Raw genomic sequence first — 22,427 nt, forward strand, 5'->3', positions numbered from 1 at the left:
ATGTATCTTAGGTAGAGTGTAAAAAGTAGCCTGTAGGGGGAACTTAGGGAGTAGAAAATCAAATTCTGATCTAGACACCAGTCCATTGGTCAAGGCCTCATCGAGGACCTCCTTCAATTCCGTTTTGTAGGCTCCTGTTGGGTCGGAGCACAGAATTTCATATGTGCTCCTATCCTGTAGGATGTTATAGCACATTTCACGGTACACCTTATGGTCCATGATGACCAGGTTACCACCCTTATCGGATGCTTTAATTATAACATGGTCATTCCCTTTAAGAGCTTCCAATGCTTCCCTCTCTACACCCGTGAGATTGTAAGCAGTGTTATCATCATGGCCCTTGATTTTTCTAAGGTCCCTCTCAACAAGTTGTAAAAAAATGTTGATATTCATTGTTTCACTCTGTGGTGGCATCTTCACGCTCCTATTTTTAAGTTTCGTGAAGGGACCTTTACCTGTGTCTGTTCTCTGTGCATTCTCATCTAGAAGCCCAACTAGAGCTTGAAAGCTATCCAAATCATCTTCCTGTAACCCTTGTTGAAGGCACTCCTCCCTGCCGTTATGCAGGAAGAATTTTTTCCACTTCAACTTTCTACAGAGGAGGTTCAAATCCTTCACCCACCCAAAGCAGTTAAAACTGCTGGTCGGTAAAAAATTGAGACCCCTTTGTAGGATACGATGTTCCTCACTGGTAAGGGTATGTGTGGATAGGTTTATGATTTGTCCTCTCTCTAGTTGGGCTTTGTTCTCAGGAACTACCCTGTTCTCATCCCTTGTTCCTGAAAAGAGGAGGATGGAACAGACAAGGAGCCAGGCACCGGAGTATCTTTTTGAGTTGCAAATGTAGTCTTTGATGGACCCTCTCCGTTCCTGTGATAACTTCTCCCCTTCTTCCCATACCTTCCTCGTCCCTGTTACCACTTTGATTGTCTGAAAGATTGTCCCCTATTCAAAAACCCTCCTCTCCCTCCTGTTTCAGGTGTCGATATCAGAGGAGGAAATTTCTCCCGATTTACCTCCTTGAAAATCAAACGCCTTATTGTCTGCAAGGTTTTTAAGATCCTTCTGAAACTGTATCTGTTTCCTTTCTTTCAGTAAGGCCTGGTATTTCTCGACTGACGTCTGCAGAAGACCCTCTCTCCTATTAAAATCTGGATCTGATTTAAACTTAAGCACTTTTTCTATCAGGTTATTCAAGTTGCTGATTGATTTTTCAAGCAATTTATTCTTCTCTGATAATAATAGTTGCATGAATCGTATTGACGAGTCAATTGACTCTTTCAGCCAGATATCCAGAAATTCCGGAGAGGCTGTTCGTGGGGAGGGGGTTATGTTTATTCTGAGGCCTCTGGGGATGATTCTGTTCTTAATATAGTTCTCTAGGGTTCTAATCTCCCACCAAGATTTGAGAAATGCCTTATATCCTACATATACCTCATTGAAAGTGTTTTTCAATGTGATTGCCCCTGTGCTTTGTTCCTGTGTCCCATCAATATTGAATGCCTGGATAGCATCCTCCAGCAAAAAGTCTTGATTGATTGGGCCTGCCAAAAAGCTAGCCATGCTACCCTATTCCAAAATACAAAATCTCTCAAATAAATGTATTTTTTTTGTGTGTGTGTTTTTGTTTTTTGATTTTTTCTTGGTGGAGCCACAGGTTGGTGGCATTTTTTAATCTTGAATAATAAAGATTTTTTCTGGGTCTACATGATTCATAACTTTATAGAAGCCCATTTTCATACATTTATTTGTGAGAAGATAAAAGTTAGCACAATTATTAAAAAATGGAAAAAAACACAAGATAACTGTCAATCTTCCTCAGTCTGGGGCTTCATACAAGATCTCGCCTCATGGGGTAAGGATGATTCCGAGAAAGGTCAGGAATCAACACAAAATTAAAAGGGAGGATCTTGTTAATGTCCTGAAGAGAGCTGGGACCACAGTCTCTAACATTACCGTGAGTAACACACTATGCTGTCATGAATTAAAATCTTGTAGGGTACCCAAGGTCCCCTTTCTTTTGCCAGCACATGTCCAGGCCCATTTCACATTTGTCAATGACCATCTGGATGATCCAGAGTAGGCATGGGAGAAGGTCATGTGGTCAGATGTGACCAAAATAGAGCTTTTGGTATCAATTACATTCACCGTGTTTGGAGGAAGATAAAGTATGTCTACAACCCCAAGAACACTGTCCCATCCATGAAGTATGGTGGGCAAACATCATACTGTGGGAGTGCTGTTCAGCAAATGGGACAGGACAACTGCATCATATTAAGGGGAGGACATGTATTGCAAGATTTTGGCCAACAATCTCCTTCCCTCACTAACAGCATTGAAGATGGGTCTTCCAGCATGACAAAGACCCGAAACCCACAGCCAGGGAAATTACGGAGTGACTCTGTAAGAAGCATTTCAAGATCCTACAGTGGCGTAATCAGACTCCAGACCTGAACCCAATAGAAAATCTTTGGACGGAGCTGAAACTCAATGTTGCCCAGTGATAGCCCTGAAGCTGAAAGATCTGGAGAAGATCTGTATGGAGAAGTAGGCCAAAATCCCTGCCGCAATGTGTGCAAACTTGGTAAAGAGTTACAAGACACATCAGACCTCTCTAATTGAAAACAAAGGTTTCTGTACCAAATATTACATTCTGATTTTCCATTGTACCAAATACTTATTTCATGCACTAAAAAGCAAATTAATTATGTAAAAACCATAAAGTATGATTTTCAGGTTTTTTTTTTTGGTTTTTTTTAAAGATTCTGTCTCTCACAGTTGAAGTATACCTACTATAAAAATGACAGACTTGTCCATTCTTTGTAGGTGGGAAGACTTGCAAAATCGGCAGTGTATCAAATACTTATTTTTCTCACTGTAGCTAATTTAGACTTGCATATTTAAACAGTACATAGATGAGTATACAAATTCAATCAAAACAATCAATTACAAAATAAAAGAACCACAAAAAGTTTGTCATAATAAACCAATGCAAGCCAATAACAACGAAAAAACTAAGAAAACATGAAAGGTCAAGTTTAACAGTTTTAGAGCCTATTGTTGAATGCACTATTAAAAAAAGAGAGAATATTGACCTCCTTGTGATGGCTCATATAATCTTAAACATTTCATCACTTTCTAAGCTTTAATCTACAGATGTTTCTAAGCTTTTTAGGTCACCTTTTGTTCAGCTGTCATTGTAAGGCTTTGCAGGCGGCCAGTCATATTTCCTAAGCTCTTCTCAAAAGCTGCCACTAAATGAGACTGGAAATGAAGCAAAGAGGAAAATCATCAAAATTGTATCAACTGCTCGCATTCATGGCACATAAATCAGCTTGATAAGATAAGTCCGTATTTTTTTCTATTCGCATCCATTTTTTTTAAAGTATTGATAGAAGTAAAATCTTCTGTGGAAAGATGTGACATTATCTTTTCTACATGGAAATTGCATAGACAAAAATGCACTGATAATAGTGGAAGGTATTCATTTTAGTTTGGTTCTAAGTAAAATCATTATCGATTGTTTTAGCTCAAATCTATTTAATCCTACACAATAAAAAGCATACAATGTAACAATCTCTAAGCTTTTTTGTCATTTATCTTTACAACTTTAAACAAATATTTGTGATGAGCGAATGTGCTCGGATAAGTTGTTATCGGAGCATGCTCGGGTGCTAAGTTAGTGTCTTTGGTGTGCTCGAATACTATATTTGATTCTCCGCGCCTGCATGTGTTACAGCTGTCTAACAGCCTCAAAACATGCAGCTGCAGGGACTTGAACATATTATCCCAGCACGCCAAAGATACTCGGATAACACCCGAGCATGCTCGCATAAGACATTATCTGAGCACATTCGCTCATCACCAAATGAAACAAATGTATGTAAAATACATAACGCACACATTTACATCTTCAATTACTTTTGTCACATGCATTTTATTAGCAAAAAAAATACAACCAACGTATTGCACAAAAACATAAAAAAGGACAGATGTTGAAATACATTTGGTTCAATTTGATACATTTAATAAAAAATACGCTAAGTATGAGAAAGATCCTTAATCTTTGATCATAGGTTTTAAATTTTGTCTCATTACCATAAGGACCTAGCCATGCAGTTTGCCTTTATGAAGATTGCCTCATACTAAAAGGCTCACTGAATTCGAGAGCATGGTCATGTTAGAAAATGCCATAATGGCAAAAAGTGAGTTGGTAAAGTTGATAGTGTGATGGCCTACATATTTGAAAAAGTGCAGGTGATTCTTACAGGTAGTAGGCAGTTGACAGGGTTTCCATATGGCAGGCTAAGGTCGGCGTCACACTCAGCGTAAGGAAATATGGTCTGTATTTTACAGGCGTAATATTCAGAAATGATCCCAAAACAGTGATCCGTATGTCATCCATAGGCAGGGTGTGGCTGTGTATTTTGCGTATGTAAACCTCCGTATGTAATCCGTATGGCATCCGTACGGTGAGATTCTCTCGCCGGTTTGCAAAATGGACATAGAATTGATCCATGGGCTCAAATATTCGTGAAAACACATATACAGTCTATATATATATATATATATATATATATACATTTATATTTCATACAGCGCAAGATAGCAGAAAAGCCGGTAATTCAATTGCCAGCTTTTGCTATCTCCTTCCCAAACCCGACAGGATATGAGACATGATTTACATGCAGTAAACCATTTCATATCCCTATGTTTTTTTTGCATATTCCTCACTAATAATGTTAGAAGAGTCTGTGTGCAAAATTTGGAGGCTCTAGCTATTAAAATAAAGGGTTAAATCGCGGAACAAACAGGCGTGGGCCACTCTAGCATGAGAAAATATTCAGAAAAATTCCCACACTAGAGTTCATATGAATTTATAACAGCAGGGGGCGCAGCACCGCAAGTCTATGCTATGTTCCCCTGCTTTCAATTCATTCCCCAGATTTTACAGTCAGGAGCACAGCTGCATTAGCAGGCTTCTGGCTGTAATTTTTTTTAACCCCTTCAGATGGGTTTACAGCAAGGGATGTGACTGAGCGCAGGAAAAATATGGGATATTGTTGCTTTTTTCTTTTTTTTCTTTTACAGAACGAGGGTAGTCATTTGGATTAAGAGTATAATAAACTATTACAACCCCCTGTGTCTTTATTTCAATAAAATACTTTTTTCCTAATGTGTGTGTGTTTTTTTTAACCCTTTAAGAACACAGGATTAATAATGGATAAGTGTCTTATTGACACCTCTCCACTACTAACCTGGCTTAATGTCACCTTACAAAAGCAAGTTGACATTAACCCGTTATTACCCCATATCCCACCACTACAGGGGAGTGGGAAGAGAGAGGTTAAGTGCCAGAATAGGCGCATCTTCCAGATGTGCCTTTTCTGGGGTGGCTGGGGGCAGATATTTTTAGCCGGGGGGGCAATAACCATGGTCCCTCTCTAGGCTATTAATATCTGTCCTCACTCACTGGCTTTCCCACTCTGGTGGAGAAAATTGCGCGGGAGCCCACACCAGTTTTTTTTCATAAATCAACCCTTTATTTTAACAGCTAGAGCACACAAATTTTGCACACACACACTCTACTAACATTAGTAGTGAGGAATATGCAAAAAAAAGGGATATGAAATGGTTTACTGTATGTAAACCATGTCTCATATCCTGTCAGGTTTGATAAGGAGATAGCAAAAGCCGGTAATTGAATTACCGGCTTTTATGCTATCTAGCGCTGTAATATATATATATATATATATATATATATATATATATATATATATATATATATATTCAGCCAAAAAACAGGCAGCACTCCATTATCTTGATCAACTGTGCAGAGTTTAATCAGACCCACATTTCTTTACCACGACATTTCGGCTCCAAATGAGCCTTTCTCAAGGCTTGAGAAAGGCTCATTTGGAGCCGAAACGTCGTGGTAAAGACATGTGGGTCTGATTAAACTCTGCACAGTTGATCAAGATAATGGAGTGCTGCCTGTTTTTTGCCTGAATCTATGGACTGAGGGTAGCCAGTGGACGGGCTACCTGGAGGCTCTGCACCCAGAGATAAGTGAAGTGCTGTGCTGTTCCTTTTTTTCTATTACTATATATATATATATATATATATATATATATATTTATTGTAAGATTGCACTTACTTGCGGGTTGGGGAATACTCGCTGGGCAGCGACAAAACACACAGCAATAAGTTTTCTCCTCAAAGACTCAACTGGGTTTATTACTCCATAAACCACAGTGGCAGAAAACACAAAACAACAATCTTCATATCACGGCAAATCAAAGTAACAATGTTCACAGCGTCACTCTGTTCCATCAGGACGGTGACAATACACTCTTGGTCGAGTCCAATATTCCGGCTCGCTCTGGAGCCATACACACAGTCTGGTATTACCTGCTCATCAGTGCTGCAGGTTTTCCACTGGCAGTACCACACGGGACCTGTTTCTGGCTCTGCAGATCCCTGTCCTCACCTCGTGCTGTTCAGGGATCCAGTCCTCCTCCCAGGACCTCCCAACACCCAGGTTACTCGGGATCACACAGATGGCCTGTCCGGGTACTATTCAGGACGTCCATCCCCGGATGGGACCGTCCAATACCCAGGCCAACAGTAGCAAAGTCCCACCACGTGCTCTTCAGGGCTAGCACACCCAACACCGAGGTTTCTCTCAGGACCTTGCAACTGTACCATCCAGGTCTGCACACTCAGACCACACAGGACCCTTCTGCAGTGTCCAGCCAGGACACATGGAAGTGTGCCCACACTTGCAGACTCCCAAACACTCTCTCCCATGTGCTAACACACCTCCTTTAGGTAGCCTGTAACCACACCCACAGGTGAGGTAACATCACATGCACTGGTCACATGACCATGACATCACTGCAGGTCCTCAAACTCCTGCAGGGAAAAAGATACAGTGAGCACCTCCACTCAGAGTGAGGTATGTGGGTAGCCAGACCCTCCCATCTCTCATAGCTACCCGCAACCCGGACCCAGGTGCACTAAATGACATCTTCAGTGCTCACTTGCTCTAAAGACAAGATACTCCTGGTTGCATCGCAGGGAGCATCCATCCCTGCGACACATACCTCCCATTAACCACAATGCCAGACACTGTCTCACTATCACATCCATGCAAACAATTGCCACGCACTCTCACGTCCTCAATACGCCTCCGTGCGCATACTGGGGAGACCATGCAGCACCCCCTACCTGTTACAGGGGTCACTGCCTCGACCAATCAGAGACAGGCACAGCATCGACGTAGAAATCCCGCATCTTAGATTGGTCGAGGCCGCCAGGCCTCGACCAATCAGCGACGGGCACAGCGACGATGATGTCATAAAGGACGTAGACATCCCGCGTCTCTGATTGGTCGAGGCCGCCAGGCCTTGACCAATCAGCAACGGGCACAGCGACGATGATGTCATAATGGTTGCCATGGCGACGATGATGTCATAAAGGTTGCTTCGACCAATCAGCGACGGGCACAGGCTGCCGCGAATTCTGGAATCATCATTGTCCATATACTACGGGGACATGCATATTCTAGAATACCCGATGCGTTAGAATCGGGCCACAATCTAGTATATATATATATATATATATATATATATATATATCACTAACATATATATATATATATATATCTATACTATGTGTAGACATTTATTTGATCTATTCTATTCTAACCTGTCAGTGTGATTTTACTGTACACCGCACTGAATTGCTGGCTTTTCTATAGAACACCACTGCGTATTTCTCGCAAGTCACACTGATGGTCCGTGTGTAATCCGTATTTTTCTCGCCCCATAGACTTTCCTTGCCAGATTTTTTGGGCAATACGCTGACAAATGCAGCATGCTGTGATTTTCTCAGCCCGTTTTTGCACCTCTCATACATCCGTAAAACTCTCTAGTGTGACACTGGCCTAAGACTATGATGTGGACTCTGGATCAGGGTCACGAGAATCGATTCACTCATTTCTATTAAATATGTATTAAATAAAGTTTTCTGATTTTAATTTTCACTCCTGGTGCTGGATATACCACCCTTGGATTCACTCCTGTAAGTGGTATTCTTGAAAAATGTAAGAGTTTAGAAAGCACAACAACTCAACTCAGCCATGAAGTAGCAGACCAAGTGCTCTGCGGAATCAATAACTACAGAGGTCCAAACCACCTCAGACAAAAATGTCCATTGGGAGCTTCATGGCATAAGTTTCCGTGGCTAAGTAGCTGTTACTTTTTTTTAAATCACTCTCCCCTTGAGAAAGCAATGAGATAAGAAGTGTTGGGGATTTAGTTGCATGTTGTCTGCGCCTATTTACAAGTAACTAGCTATTGAACCCGTTCTACGCCCGGGTGGCGAGCATTTATATTGGTATATGGTCTCCATCCTGGTATGTGCTGCTCCATCCTGCCATGTGCTGCTCCATCCTGCGTCCCCATCCTGTCATGTGCTGCTCCCATCCTGCGTCCCCATCCTGTCATGTGCTGCTCCCATCCTGCGTCCCCATCCTGTCATGTGCTGCTCCCATCCTGCGTCCCCATCCTGTCATGTGCTGCTCCCATCCTGCGTCCCCATCCTGTCATGCGCTGCTCCCATCCTGCGTCCCCATCCTGTCATGCGCTGCTTGCATCCTGCGTCCCCATCTTGTCATGCGCTGCTCGCATCCAGCGTCCCCATCCTGTCATGTGCTGCTCCCATCCTGCGTCCCCATCCTGTCATGAGCTGCTCCCATCCTGCGTCCCCATCCTGTCATGTGCTGCACCCATCTTGCGTCCCCATCCTGTCATGTGCTGCTCCCATCCTGCGTCACCCATCCTGTCATGCGCTGCTCCCATCCTGCGTCCCCATCCTGTCATGTGCTGCTCCATCCTGCGTCCCCATCCTGTCATGTGCTGCTCCCATCCTGCGTCCCCATCCTGTCATGTGCTGCTCCATCCTGCGTCCCCATCCTGTCATGCGCTGCTCCATCCTGCGCCCCCATTCTGACATGGGCTGCTCCCATCCTGCCACACTCAACAAATGTTCGCACACCACCTGGTACATATCAAAAAAGGAACAACTTTATTGGGTAGCACAACAATAAAAACATTTAAAAACAATACAACAAAACTCCCCCCGTCAGGTCCATAGAGCTCACAAATATATGTATACATGCTGCATAAGACATATGAATATTGAGCAGGCTGTGTTCGAACTGAAGTATCATATAATATCACGTTAGACAACACGATCAAGGACCGGGTATCCAAAAAGGGTCTGAGCCCAAATGACCCTAAAGAAGAGAGCTGGGGGGGGAGGGGGAAAAAGAACAACACTCCCTACCCCTGCATATGAAAGCCCCTAGAGAGCCAAAATGACTCAAGGGTCTGGCGTGCCAATACCTGGGACATGTGATAGTGCCGCACTCACTCTGTAGGATGTGAGCAGGGACAACAATACCAGGGCACACGCAGCGAAAGACCCCTAGGACCCCGTGAAAGATCAAAACACAGCCATATAGTCACCTGGATAGAAACAACAAACGCGCAGCCACATGTAGAGCAGGACCGATGCGAGGGAGGACCCAACGCCTGTCGCGGTTACACAGACCGCTTCGTCAGGGGAATTTTTTCTTCTTGTTTTTCGTGACTACATTTAAGCCACTTGTTCAGCACCCCCACCCACTTAGCATTGACACGTATTTGGGAGTGCGCCAGCTGTTACGCTTTGTTTCATCCTGCCACACTCAGCTCTGCTACATCTGCCACACTCTGCTCTACTACTTCTGCCACACTCTGCTCTGCTACATCTGCCACACTCAGCTCTGCTACATCTGCCACATTCTGCTCTGCTACGTTTGGCACACTCTGCTCTGCTACATCTGCCACACCCTGCCTGCTACATCTGCCACACACTGCTCTGACCCGCTCGGCCCCACTGCCTCTGACCCGCTCGGCCCCGCTGCTTCTGACCCGCTCGGCCCCGCTGCCTCTGACCCGCTCGGCGCCGAGTGCTGGGGGGCCTGAGCAGGCGGGGACACCGGCGCGCTGTGGGGGTCAGGTGCCGGTATCGCCGCCAGCTCAGGCCCCCCAGCACTTACTATATTCACCTGTCCTCCGTTCCACCGCTGTGCGCCGCCATCTTCCCGGTCCTCTGGCTGTGACTGTTCAGTCAGAGGGCGGCGCCGGCGCGCATTAAGCGCGTCATCGCGCAATCTGAACTGAAGGTCACAGGCCGAGGACCGGGAAGATGGTGGCGCGCAGCGGTGGAACGGGACTGGTGAATATAGCCGATACTCACCCTCCTGGCGGTCCTTGACTCTCCGGTGGAGATCGCGGTGTGCGTTCAGTGTTAACGCATACCGCGATCTCCCGGGAGCGTCACTCTGTGAGGCCCAGACTGCGCCGGCGCTTGCGCTTGCGCAGTCTATAAAGGCTTCGGACAGAGTGACGCTCCCAGCGTTATATTATAGATGATGGGAAGGTCTTTTGAGGAAGTGTAATCGCCACATAGGCATATATGGATCCTTTTTTTCTGATAACCTCCTCTTCACTTATCCACTTCCAGGACCCACCAGTTTAAATGATTCCCTTTCTTTGGTTGTTAACATTAGTTTGTCTTTTTTTATAACTTATGTGTGATTTTTTTTATATTTTCGTATAAATAAAAGAATATTTTTAGCTTCAAACACTCCATTTAGTTCACCTTTATTTTCATGTTTTGCATGGAATGGTTAGCACTGTAGCCTTGCAGCGCTGGGGTCCTGGGTACAAATCCGACCAAGGACAACATCTACAAGGAGTTTGTATGTTCTCCCGGTATTTGCATGAGTTTCCTCCGGGTACTCCGGTTTCCTCCCACATTCCAAAGACATACTGATAGAGAATGTAGATTGTGATCCCCATCGGGGACAGCGATGATAATGTGTGCAAACTGTAAAGCGCTACAGAATATGTTAGCGCTATATAAAAATAAAGATTATTATTATTCTCTATTTTTGCAAACATATTTGAGGTCTATTATGGCCTGAAATGTATTTAACTAAAATGTTCCTGGAACTTGTTTCATAAATATTTTCAGCGAACAAAGTAATGCCAGGAAAACAAAATCCACATGAAGGCGTTGTACCAACTGTAAAGTTCCGTGTATGAGTGATAATGCTGTTGAGGTTGTTTTTTAGGGGTTGGCCTAGACCCCTTAGTTCCAGTGAAGGTAAATCTTGGACAATTATATGCTTTCAGCTTTGTGGGAATAATTTGGCAAAGGCACTTTTCTCTTGCCACATTACTGTGCACCAATGCACCAAGGGAGACCCATAATGCCGTAGTTGGGGGAGCTTGATGTGGAAGAACTTGACTGGCCGCTCAAAGTCCTCCCTGTCCTCAACCCCATTGAACATTATAGGGCTGAAACTGCAAGCTATGCCTTCTGGTCCAACATCAGAGTAGGGCCTCACAAATTATTTTCTGGTTGAATGGGGAAATAAATCCCATAGCCAGTCTCCTAAATCTTGCAGAAAGCCTTCCCAGAAGACCGGAAGACAACTCCATACTAATGCCTAAGGATTAAGAATTCAAAGCTCCTGTAGGTAAAATGTATAAGTGTCCCAAAACTTTTAGTTGTATCATATAGCGTATATATTTTCAAAAAGATTGCAGACAAATACTTTGGTGTGAAAGGAGTAGAACCTTCGAATAGGAATTCTTATTATATATGTATCATTATTTATGAGTCAGGTGTTGTATGCTGAAAAAAGGAAGTGGCTAAGCCCTTATATATAATAATACATTGATCAAACATTTATACCAGCTATGTGAAGCAAAACAATTTCTAGTGCCAGAATGCATTCAAAATTGACATCGGCCGTTTCCTACATACGGTGAATAACAAGGAATAAACAAATCATACTCACATTAGCAGACAACTGAGATGTCAACGTCGCAACTTTTTCCTGTGACGCGATCAGTTCCCTACGCAACTTTTGTATCTGCTAAATAAAAGCATTTAAATAACACATTTTAGCACTCATCTGATTTCCGATGGCAAAAATAATTAAGCAAAATTTGCTGCCTATTGTAGACCAACAATGGCACAAATGTTTCTCTTCTCTGGGCATAATTCTAGTGTGGCTGGAAAATAAATACCTATTTTATTGCCCATGACAGAGGACCGCAATAGAAAATTGGGCCTAAAGTGCTGTATTGTCACCGAGCCCAATGTAAAAGATAGAAGATTGAAAGTAATATCTTAAACATTACCAGAATTGTTCCATAACTTGAACTGGCTTTCAGGATATGAAATGCCATTCACAAAATGATTGGAAGATAGGAATCTAGCAATTATGAGACAGGTCATGTTACTCTGATATTAAAAAAGTAATAGAGTCACAAGACAGGAGGAAAACTGGACTTCTTGAAAACAAAAATGAAAAAAATTCAATTTCCTGCCCATGATAAACACTTTAGCAAGTGGGCAAAAGGTGATTCCCTTTAAAGTCAAATATGTGGTGTGTAACAGCTATCAAGAGCATGACCTTGTGAAAAGGTGATTAGGCCAAACAAATGTAACTAGGTGCCTTTCATTCACAGAAAAACAAAGTTAAAGGGACTGTCTTCTTTTAAAGGAAATCTGTCAGCAGGATTTCACTCCTCAAACATAATGTGCATCTAGCGCTTTCAAATTAAAGTCCAGCAATACCTTTATATGGCCAGTCCATTCCTCTGTTACTGAGAAATTAGCGTTTTAAACTATATGGAAATGAGGCGGTAGATCTGAAAACTTTGTCACTCCAGCTCTACTCCCTGCTCAGGGCCACCTCTTCCTGCTAACAGCCTCTATGCTGGGTGACTTCACACAGAGAAGCCATGAGTCAAACAGGAAGAGGCAGCACTGGACAGTGAATAGAGCTGGTGTGACAGAGGATTCAGATCTACAGCCTCATTGCCATATCATTTCAATCTCTGATTTCTCAGTTACAGAGGAATGGTTTGGCCATGTAGTGGTATTGCTGAACTTGACTTGGAAAGAGCTACATGCACATATTACTAGCTTGGGCATTGAAATCCTGTTAACGGATCTCCTTTAACATTTTTACCCCCTAAGCTCAGAAACAAACTGAGCTTCCAAAGTCCAGCAATGCCTCTCTGACGCTGCTCCAATCTTTGTGATCGGCTGCACAGGTGACATCACATCGACAGCACTGAAGCTAATTAGTGGGCTCAGCTCCTTGGGCCCTATACATTAGCAGTGCTGCTAATGCCAGAGATTGTCACAACTTAAAGCACTGCAGCCAATCAACAAAGACCAGAGCAGCAGCTGAGAGGTAGTGCCGGACCCAGGGATGATGAATAAAAGCTCTGCTAGTTATTTTATGTTTCTGAGCTTATAACCGAATAAAAGACAGATAAAAAGTCACTGTCTCGCCTAAACTCAGAGGTTGTCCTCTTATTAGTCCTTTTACCAATTGTTAAAATTGTTATTTGTATCAAAGTGTAAGCAGTTGTGAGCATATCACGCTGATTCGCATTCTGTGGGTAGCAATGTGACATTTTTACTGTGTTTTTAGATTGGATCCTAAATAAGAGTATTAAGGACAGAATTAAAAGCTGGTTTTTCCATCCAGTGCTGGTTTTGATAAGAATTGTACACAGATCACAATTAGTCACTGCCCCTTTGCATGGTACACACAGCCTCTGCCAACTAATACCGGTAGGTAATCAATTAATTGTGACCTACATTGGGAATGTTTCAGCTATGAAACAATGCATATTTTAATGTGATATTTCTAACCTGCTTTCATTTTTATTGCAACTGTAAAAAAAAACACCCCCCCCCAAAAAAAAATTACCTCTGAGTGTGCTTTTTCTTCAGCCTAGAAAACATAACATATATTTTACTATATGAGATATGCAATTTGACTAGCACATTCTGTGTTTCACCTTATGAGAACCATAGCAATTCCAGGTGGCAAACTGTGCGAAAATGAACTTTTTTTGCATGCATGATAGGAAATAATATAAATTATGATCTTTACAGATTCTATGAGACTAGTTTGTTCACGTTTCTGATATGTTTGAGGATGTGGGCATCAATGGAATATGACTTAACACTCCACCCTCCCCACACGGTTCATAGAGGTCTTTGATACATTAGACCATAAGCACCAACATTTAAGCAATCTGTTGCTCCATTACTGGAAAAAAAAAAAAACAACAATGTTTTATTCCATAAGCAAATGAGACTGAAGTGCTCCAGAGGTGATCAGAGCACTTCTCTAGTCTCCGCCTCTTTGGCTCAATACTCTTCCTTACGCTTGACTGACAGCACACTAGCTTGACTACACAGTCAGTGAGCTTTAAGTCAAGCAAAAGAAGGTGGGCATTGGAGTCAAAGAGACAGAGGCTCGAGAATTGCTCCGATCACACTAGAGCACTTTAGCCTCTTTTAAATATGGAAAAAAAATATTTGTTTTGTTTTTTCAGTAATGGAGACTGCTTAAGCAAATGTTCAGATTTTTTTAATGTTTCAAAGACCTACACGCCATTTTGAGCAGTTTTTTGGTGGTGCGGAGGTCACATTGCCAAATTCTCTTTAATCCTTGAAAAATGTGGGACATGTCCTGAATCCTGACGACATTGGGGACTGAATGCCTAGGTGTGTTTGTGGCGCCCCAGGGTCCTGGTCATCGCAGTGGTATTGCTTTCCTATCAGGGAGAGTAATGCTACGTTTGGAGGCAAAGAAGGATAACTGCATCCAGGTATCACAAACATGCAACACATTTCACACTCCAGACCACCAGGGGGAGCTTCTGCTCCTATTTATTAGGTCACTCCTCATATATATATAACTGGTAGTCTGTAGGGAAAGTTAGTCAGTTCCAGACAGGAGTTGGTTCCTGACAGAGCTCCAGTCAGGAGTTCTGTTAGAACATTCCAGACCAGAGTCTGAGGTGGACAGAGGGTCCAAGGAGCTGTGCATGCCCTCAGAGCTGCAGCTCCCAGAAAGAGACATTGAAAGGCAGAACTGTATTGCAGCGAGCGTGCAAGGAAAGCAAAGCAAAGAAGCAAAGAAGAGGATACCAGAAAGGGGACCAGCCCTGCACAGGCTGCCTCCTTCTGAGGTGCAGAATCCCGATAGCTGGAACACCGAGGGAGTAAGGACCTTTATGCTTTACTTCAGAGACCATCAGGACAGCTAATTGCAGGTTACCTTTCCGCACCTAGACCCAGGAGATACGGTGGCACCCCTCAGAGGCCGGGGCATTCTAGAGTCCTTATAAACAGCCTCAAGCCACCAGTCATATGGGTATTGTCCTATCCTATTTGGGGGGCAGAGAGAGAATGAAACACCACATCTGTGAGACCCTTATGTGAAGCCATAGGCAGTAAGGGACTACACCACTACAGCGCAAAGGAAGGCTATAGAATTTCCACCTGGACAAGGGGACTCTGGACTTGCCTCCAAACCAGCCGGACTCTGCCTGCCCTGTGATCTGATGCCCTGGACTGTGGATGCTGAAGTCTTCAGTAAAGGTAAAGAGACTGCAACCTTGTGTCCTCGTTCTTCTCTGCGCCTCTCATCATCCACCACCTACACACCGGGAAGCCCTGGGGACATACTTCACCTGTGGGAAGGTATACCATCTAGCTGCCATAACATCACCCTAGTGGACCCCTTAAAGCAGCGTCAGTCACCCTGACTGAATACCACAGGTGGCGTCACGAACATTCCCCTTAAAGCCCTTTCCCTTTAATACAGACGTCCCAGGGCCACGGACTGGGTCAGCCACTGGACATCCCCCTGTGAACCGCAGGACCCGGTACCGAGTACCCCACGGCCCCATGGGGGCGATCCACATTCTGATGGGGAACAAACTTGTACACACTTTTACTGCTATGAAAAAAAAGAAAACAAGTATAAGAATTAGATGCCCTTTCATCTGCTGAGACATAACTTCTACTGGCCCATTTCTTGCTGGATTCTTCCGCAAACAACTTCTGGCAGATTTCGTGAGTGCTTCTGTGCACATTTTGGGGACATTTAAAACCCCAGTTCCACCTGATCCACTACTTTGCAGTGTGACCCTACACTAGGCACCATTCACACAGTCTAAGGCCGGCCTCACACTCAGCGTATAAAAATACGGTCCATTATTTACGGCCGTAATACGCAGAAAAGTCCCCAAAATAGTGGTCCGTATGTCATCTGTAGGCAGGGTGTGTCAGCGTATTTTGCGCATGGCATCCTCCGGATCTAATCCGTATGGCATCCGTACTGCGAGATTTTCTCGCAGGCTTGCAAAACCGACATACGGACATACAATGAATCCATGTGCTCAAAAAATCGTAAAAACATATATACTGTCTCTCTCTCTCTCTCTCTCTACATGTCAGTGAGACATATATATATACTAGCTATTGAACCCGTTCTACGCCCGGGTGGCGAGCATTTATATTGGTATATGGTCTCCATCCTGGTATGTGCTGCTCCATCCTGCGTCCCCATCCTGTCATGTGCTGCTCCCATTCTGCGCCCCCATTCTGACATGTGCTGCTCCCATCCTGCGCCCCCATTCTGACATGTGCTGCTCCCATCCTGCGCCCCCGTTCTGTCATGTGCTGCCCTATTCTGTCATGTGCTGCTCCCATCCTGCGCCCCCGTTCTGTCATGTGCTGCTCCCATCCTGCACCCCCGTTCTTTAATTTGCTGCTCCCATCCATATGCCCCATGCTCCATAAAGGTTTATGGCCCCCATAAAATGCTCCATAGTATATGCCCCGTACACTGCTCCATAAAGGTTGATGGCCCCCATAAGATGCTCCATAGTATATGCCCCTGTACACTGCTCCATAAAGGTTTATGGCCCCCATAAGATGCTCCATAGTATATGCCTCCGTACACTGCTCCATAAAGGTTTATGGCCCCCATAAGATGCTCCATGGTATATGCCCCCGTACACTGCTCCATTATGGTTTATGGCCCCCATAAGATGCACCATAGTATATGCCCCATACACTGCTCCATAGTGTATGCCCCGTACGCTGTTCCATAAAGGTTTATGGCCCCGATAAGATGCTCCATACTATATGCCCCCGTACACTGCTCCATTATGGTTTATGGCCCCATAAGATGCTCCATTATGGTTTATGGCCCCATAAGATGCTCCATTGTATATGCCCCGTATGCTGCTGCAATATATAAAAAAAAAAAAATACCATACTCACCTACGGTCGCTGAGCGCCGAGTGCTGGGGGGCCTGAGCAGGCGAGGACACCGGCGCGCTGTGGGGGTCAGGTGCCGGTATCGCCGCCAGCTCAGGCCCCCCAGCACTTATTATATTCACCTGGCCCCGTTCCACCGCTGCGCGCCGCCATCTTCCCGGTCCTCTGGCTGTGACTGTTCAGTCAGAGGGCGGCGCCGGCGCGCAAAAGCGCGTCATCGCGCCCTCTGAACTGAAGGTCACAGGCCGAGGACAGGGAAGATGGCGGCGCGCAGCGGTGGAACGGGGCCAGGTGAATATAGCTCATACTTACCCTCCTGGCGGTCCCTGCTTCTCTGTTGGAGATCGCGGTGTGCGTTCAGTGTTTACGCATACCGCGATCTCCTGGGAGCGTTACTCTGTGAGGCCCAGACTGCGCCGGCGCTTGCGCAGTCTATAAAGGCTTCGCACAGAGTGACGCTCCCAGCGTTATATTATAGATATATATATATATATATATATATATATATATATATATATATATATATATATATATATATATATATATACTAGATGGCAGCCCGATTCTAAAGAATTGGGAGTCTAGAATCCATATATACTTTATTTATTCAAATGTAAGAATAATACAATTAATAAATAATAGTAAGAAAGAACAAAAATAATAGGCAGTATATGGAGAAAACACCAAACAAAAGTTCAAAATTGGTGTGAAAATGTCACTGAACCACTTCACAACTAAATATATATAGTTTTGGTAAATGGTATTATCATTTTTTTGACGAAATTCGGCAGGAGCTTGAAGAGCAACGTCACTGGGCCCGCCTCCACGCAGTAGAAACTTGCTGTGAGGTAAAAATTCAAAAATCACACCAAAATGGCGGGCGGAGTGTGTCACAGTACGGCACGTTTCTGATTGGTCGCTTGCAGCAGGCGGCAACCAATCAGACACTGGACACTGTTGACGTCACTTATCTCCGGACATTAGCTCCGGACATTAGCTCCGGACATTAGCTCCGGACAAAGCCACGGAAGTTGGCACAAATTGCAGGAAGTAGTATTCTAGGCAATTATATATTAGATATATATATATACATATATATATATATATTTTTTTTTTTAATATATCATACTATTGGATTAATAATGGATAGGTGTCAGAATTGACGCCTCTCCATTATTAATCTGGCTTAATGTCACCTTAGAACAGCAAGGTGACATTAACCCTTCATTACCTCATATCCTACTGCTACACGGGAATGGGAAGAGTGGCCAAGTGCCAGAATAGGCGCATCTTCCAGATGTGCCATCTCTGGGGTGGCTGGGGGCAGATGTTTTTAGCCGGGGGGGGGGGCAATAACCGTGGACTCTCTCCAGGCTATTAATATCTGCCCTCAGTCACTGGCTTTATCATTCTGGCGGAGAAAATTGCGCGGGAGCCCACGCCAATTTTTTCCGCGATTTAACCCTTTAATTTAATAGCTAGAGCGCCCAAATTTTGCACATACACACTACAAACATTAGTAGTGTGGAATATCCAAAAAAAAGGGATATGAGATGGTTTACTGTATGTAAACCATGTCTCATATCATGTCGGGTTTGGAAAGGAGATAGCAAAAGCCGGCAATTGAATTACCGGCTTTTAAGCTATCTAGCACTGTATGAAATATTAATATATATAAATATATGTGTCTCACTGACTTATATATATATATATATGTATATATATCTATAATATAACGCTGGGAGCGTCACTCTGTCCGAAGCCTTTATAGACCGCGCAAGCGCCGGCGCAGTCTGGACGCCACAGAGTGACGCTCCCAGGAGATCGCGGTATACGTAAACACTGAACGCACACCGCGATCTCCAACGGAGAGGCAGGGACCGCCAGGAGGGTAACTATCGGCTATATTCACCTGTCCCCCGTTTTAGCGCTGCATGCAGCTCCGTCTCCGTGTCCCGGTCCTCTGCCTGTGACGTTCAGTTCAGAGGGCGCGATGATGCGCTTAATGCGCGCCGCCCTCTGACTGACCAGTCAAAGCCAGAGGAGCCGGAAGATGGCGGCGCGCAGCGGTGGAATGGGGCCAGGTGAATATAGCAAGTGTCGGGGGCCTGAGCTAGCAGCGATACTAGCACCTGACCCCCACAGCGCACCGGTGTCCCCGCTTGCTCAGGCCCCCCAGCACTCGGCGCCCAACGACGATATGGGAGTATGGTATTTTTTTTTATATATTGCAGCAGCATACGGTGCATATACAATGGAGCATCTTATGGGGGCCATAAACCTTTATGGAGCAGTGTAAGGGGGCATATACCATGGAGCATCTTATGGGGGCCATAAACCTTTATGGAGCAGTGTACGGGGGCATATACCATGGAGCATCTTATGGGGCCATCAACCATAATGGAGCAGTGTACAGGGGCATATAACACGGAGCATCTTATGGGGGCCATAAACCATAATGGAGCAGTGTACGGGGGCATATACCATGGAGCATCTTATGGGGGCCATAAACCATAATGCAGCAGTGTACGGGGGCATATACCATGGAGCATCTTATGGGGGCCATAAACCTTTATGGAGCAGTGTACGGGGGCATATACCATGGAGCATCTTATGGGGGCCATAAACCTTTATGGAGCAGTGTACAGGGCATATAATATGGAGCATCTTATGGGGGCCATAAACCTTTATGGAGCAGTGTATGGGGCATATACTATGGAGCATCTTATGGGGGCCATAAACCTTTATGGAGCAGCATACGGGGCATATAATACTATGGAGCATCTTATGGGGGCCATCAACAATAATGGAGCAGTATACGGGGCATATACTATGGAGCATCTTATGGGGGCCATAAACCTTTATGGAGCAGTGTACGGGGCATATACTATGGAGCATCTTATGGGGGCCATAAACCTTTATGGAGCAGTGTATGGGGCATATACTATGGAGCATCTTATGGGGGCCATAAACCTTTATGGAGCAGCATACGGGGCATATACTATGGAGCATCTTATGGGGGCCATCAACCATAATGGAGCAGCATACGGGGCATATACTATGGAGCATCTTATGGGGGCCATCAACCATAATGGAGCAGTGTATGGGGCATATGGATGGGCGCAGCAAATTACAGAACGGTGGCGCAGGATGGGAGCAGCACATGACAGAACGGGGGTGCAGGATGGGAGCAGCACATGACAGAATAGGGCAGCACATGACAGAACGGGGGTACAGGATGGAAGCAGCACATGACAGAACGGGGGCGCAGGATGTGAGCAGCACATGACAGAATAGGGCAGCACATGACAGAACGGGGGTGCAGGATGGAAGCAGCACATGACAGAACGGGGGCGCAGGATGGGAGCAGCACATGACAGAATAGGGCAGCACATGACAGAACAGGGGTGCAGGATGGAAGCAGCACATGACAGAACGGGGGCACAGGATGGGAGCAGCACATGACAGGATGGGGGCGCAGGATGGGAGCAGCAAATGACAGAATGGAGGTGCAGGATGGGTGCAGCACATGTCAGAATGGAGGCGCAGGATGGGTGCAGCACATGTCAGAATGGGGGTGCAGGATGGGAGCAGCACATGTCAGAATGGGGGCGCAGGATGGGAGCAGCACATGACAGAATGGGGGCACAGGATGGGAGCAGCACATGACAGAATGGGGGCGCAGGATGGGTGCAGCACATGACAGGATGGGGGCGCAGGATGGAGCAGCTCATGACAGGATGTGGACGCAGGATGGAGCAGCACATGACAGGATGGGGACACAGGATGGGGCAGCACATGACAGGATGGGGACGCAGGATGGAGCAGCACATACCAGGATGGAGACCATATACCAATATAAATGCTCGCCACCCGGGCGTAGAACGGGTTCAATAGCTAGTATATGTATATACACCTATACTATGTGTAGACATTTATCTTAGCTATTCTATTCTAACCTGTCAGTGTGATTTTACTGTACACCGTACTGAATTGCCGGCTTTTCTATAGAACACCGCTGCGTATTTCTCGCAAGTCACAATGTTGGTCAGTGTGTAATCTGTATTTTTCTGGCCCCCATAATTGGCGTATTTTTTGCACAATACGCTGACAAACGCAGCATGCTGCGCTTTTCTACGGCCGTAGAACACCGCATAATACGGATCAGTAAAATACGGCAGATAGGAGCTGGGGCATGGAGAAGCATTGTACCGTATGCAATCCGTATTTTCAGCACCTCTCTTACGTCCATAAAACACGCTAGTGTGAAGCCGGCCTAATACGGTATATTAAGTTCTAAATGAGAAGTTTCTAGCGCAAAATCTAAAACTTTGACAACATTAATTACAGTAAATCATGTAAGAAAGGTCCCTAACCATGTTTAGTACAGATTCTGTCTGTCAGACAGTACCTACAATTTCTTCCACCTACGCTTTTCTTGCTTTTCTACCTGTGTTCCTGGAGAAAACTGAATGTTATGAGCGAGAGAACAATTGAGAAGTGAGTAATAATTGAGATAATGATGGCTGGAGCCTAATGTTCAGCAGTGTGCATTCTGGCAGCTGTCTCTACTACTGACATACGGGAAGCAGCTGATTCACTACTGACATCTACCGACAACACTGCCTGCAGTCTTACTCTCTGGCATCACAACTAACGCTAAACATGCTAGAACTAATCCTACCGAATCATTCCAACGTATTATAATATTATTTATTACAGCTCAATAGAAAGGAAATTATTTATTAAAATAATGGCACACTAAATTATCACTATTGGATTCAAAAGTATAAAGGTATGTTTACACGGAGATTTTTTACATCGGCTTTTAAGAGGATGCTGCTCCAAAAGCCACATAAAAAGCAGCTTCAAACACTTTCATACAGGCTTTATTGATTACAAAAACACGCCTACAGTATTTTACATATTGTTTATCTATTTTTTTCCACGTGTCAAAAGAAACATGCTGCCTCTTGGGGCGCGTCTGCTGGAAACAAATGCTCTAAATTTGACTACAACTGAAGCAAAAAAAAACACAAAAAAGCTTTCTAAAATATTCTAAAAACATGCCAAAATACCCTGTGTGAACATACCCACAGAAGCAGAAAAAAAACGCTCCATACACAAATTTAAAAAAAAAAAATTCACAGGAAAAACAAGATATATGCACTCATCTCATTAAAAGTTCATGTTTCCAC

At 44.5% G+C, this 22,427-nt stretch overlaps 1 protein-coding gene across 9 annotated transcripts in view; it reads right to left on the bottom strand.

The window, feature by feature from the left end:
* Positions 1–22,427, bottom strand: part of NAV3 (neuron navigator 3) — a 1,008,138-nt gene that overhangs the window by 61,986 nt on the left and 923,725 nt on the right. For all 9 annotated transcript variants that reach the window (XM_069764543.1, XM_069764542.1, XM_069764540.1 and 6 more), the window contains 3 exons: positions 13,856–13,879; positions 11,921–11,998; positions 3,181–3,264 (listed from right to left, as the gene is read on the bottom strand). In XM_069764543.1, the coding sequence (XP_069620644.1) occupies positions 3,181–3,264; positions 11,921–11,998; positions 13,856–13,879 (186 nt within the window). The remainder of the gene's footprint in view (positions 1–3,180; positions 3,265–11,920; positions 11,999–13,855; positions 13,880–22,427) is intronic.

This window comes from Ranitomeya imitator, chromosome 4, assembly GCF_032444005.1.
Source record: "Ranitomeya imitator isolate aRanImi1 chromosome 4, aRanImi1.pri, whole genome shotgun sequence".
Classification (NCBI taxonomy): domain Eukaryota; kingdom Metazoa; phylum Chordata; class Amphibia; order Anura; family Dendrobatidae; genus Ranitomeya; species Ranitomeya imitator.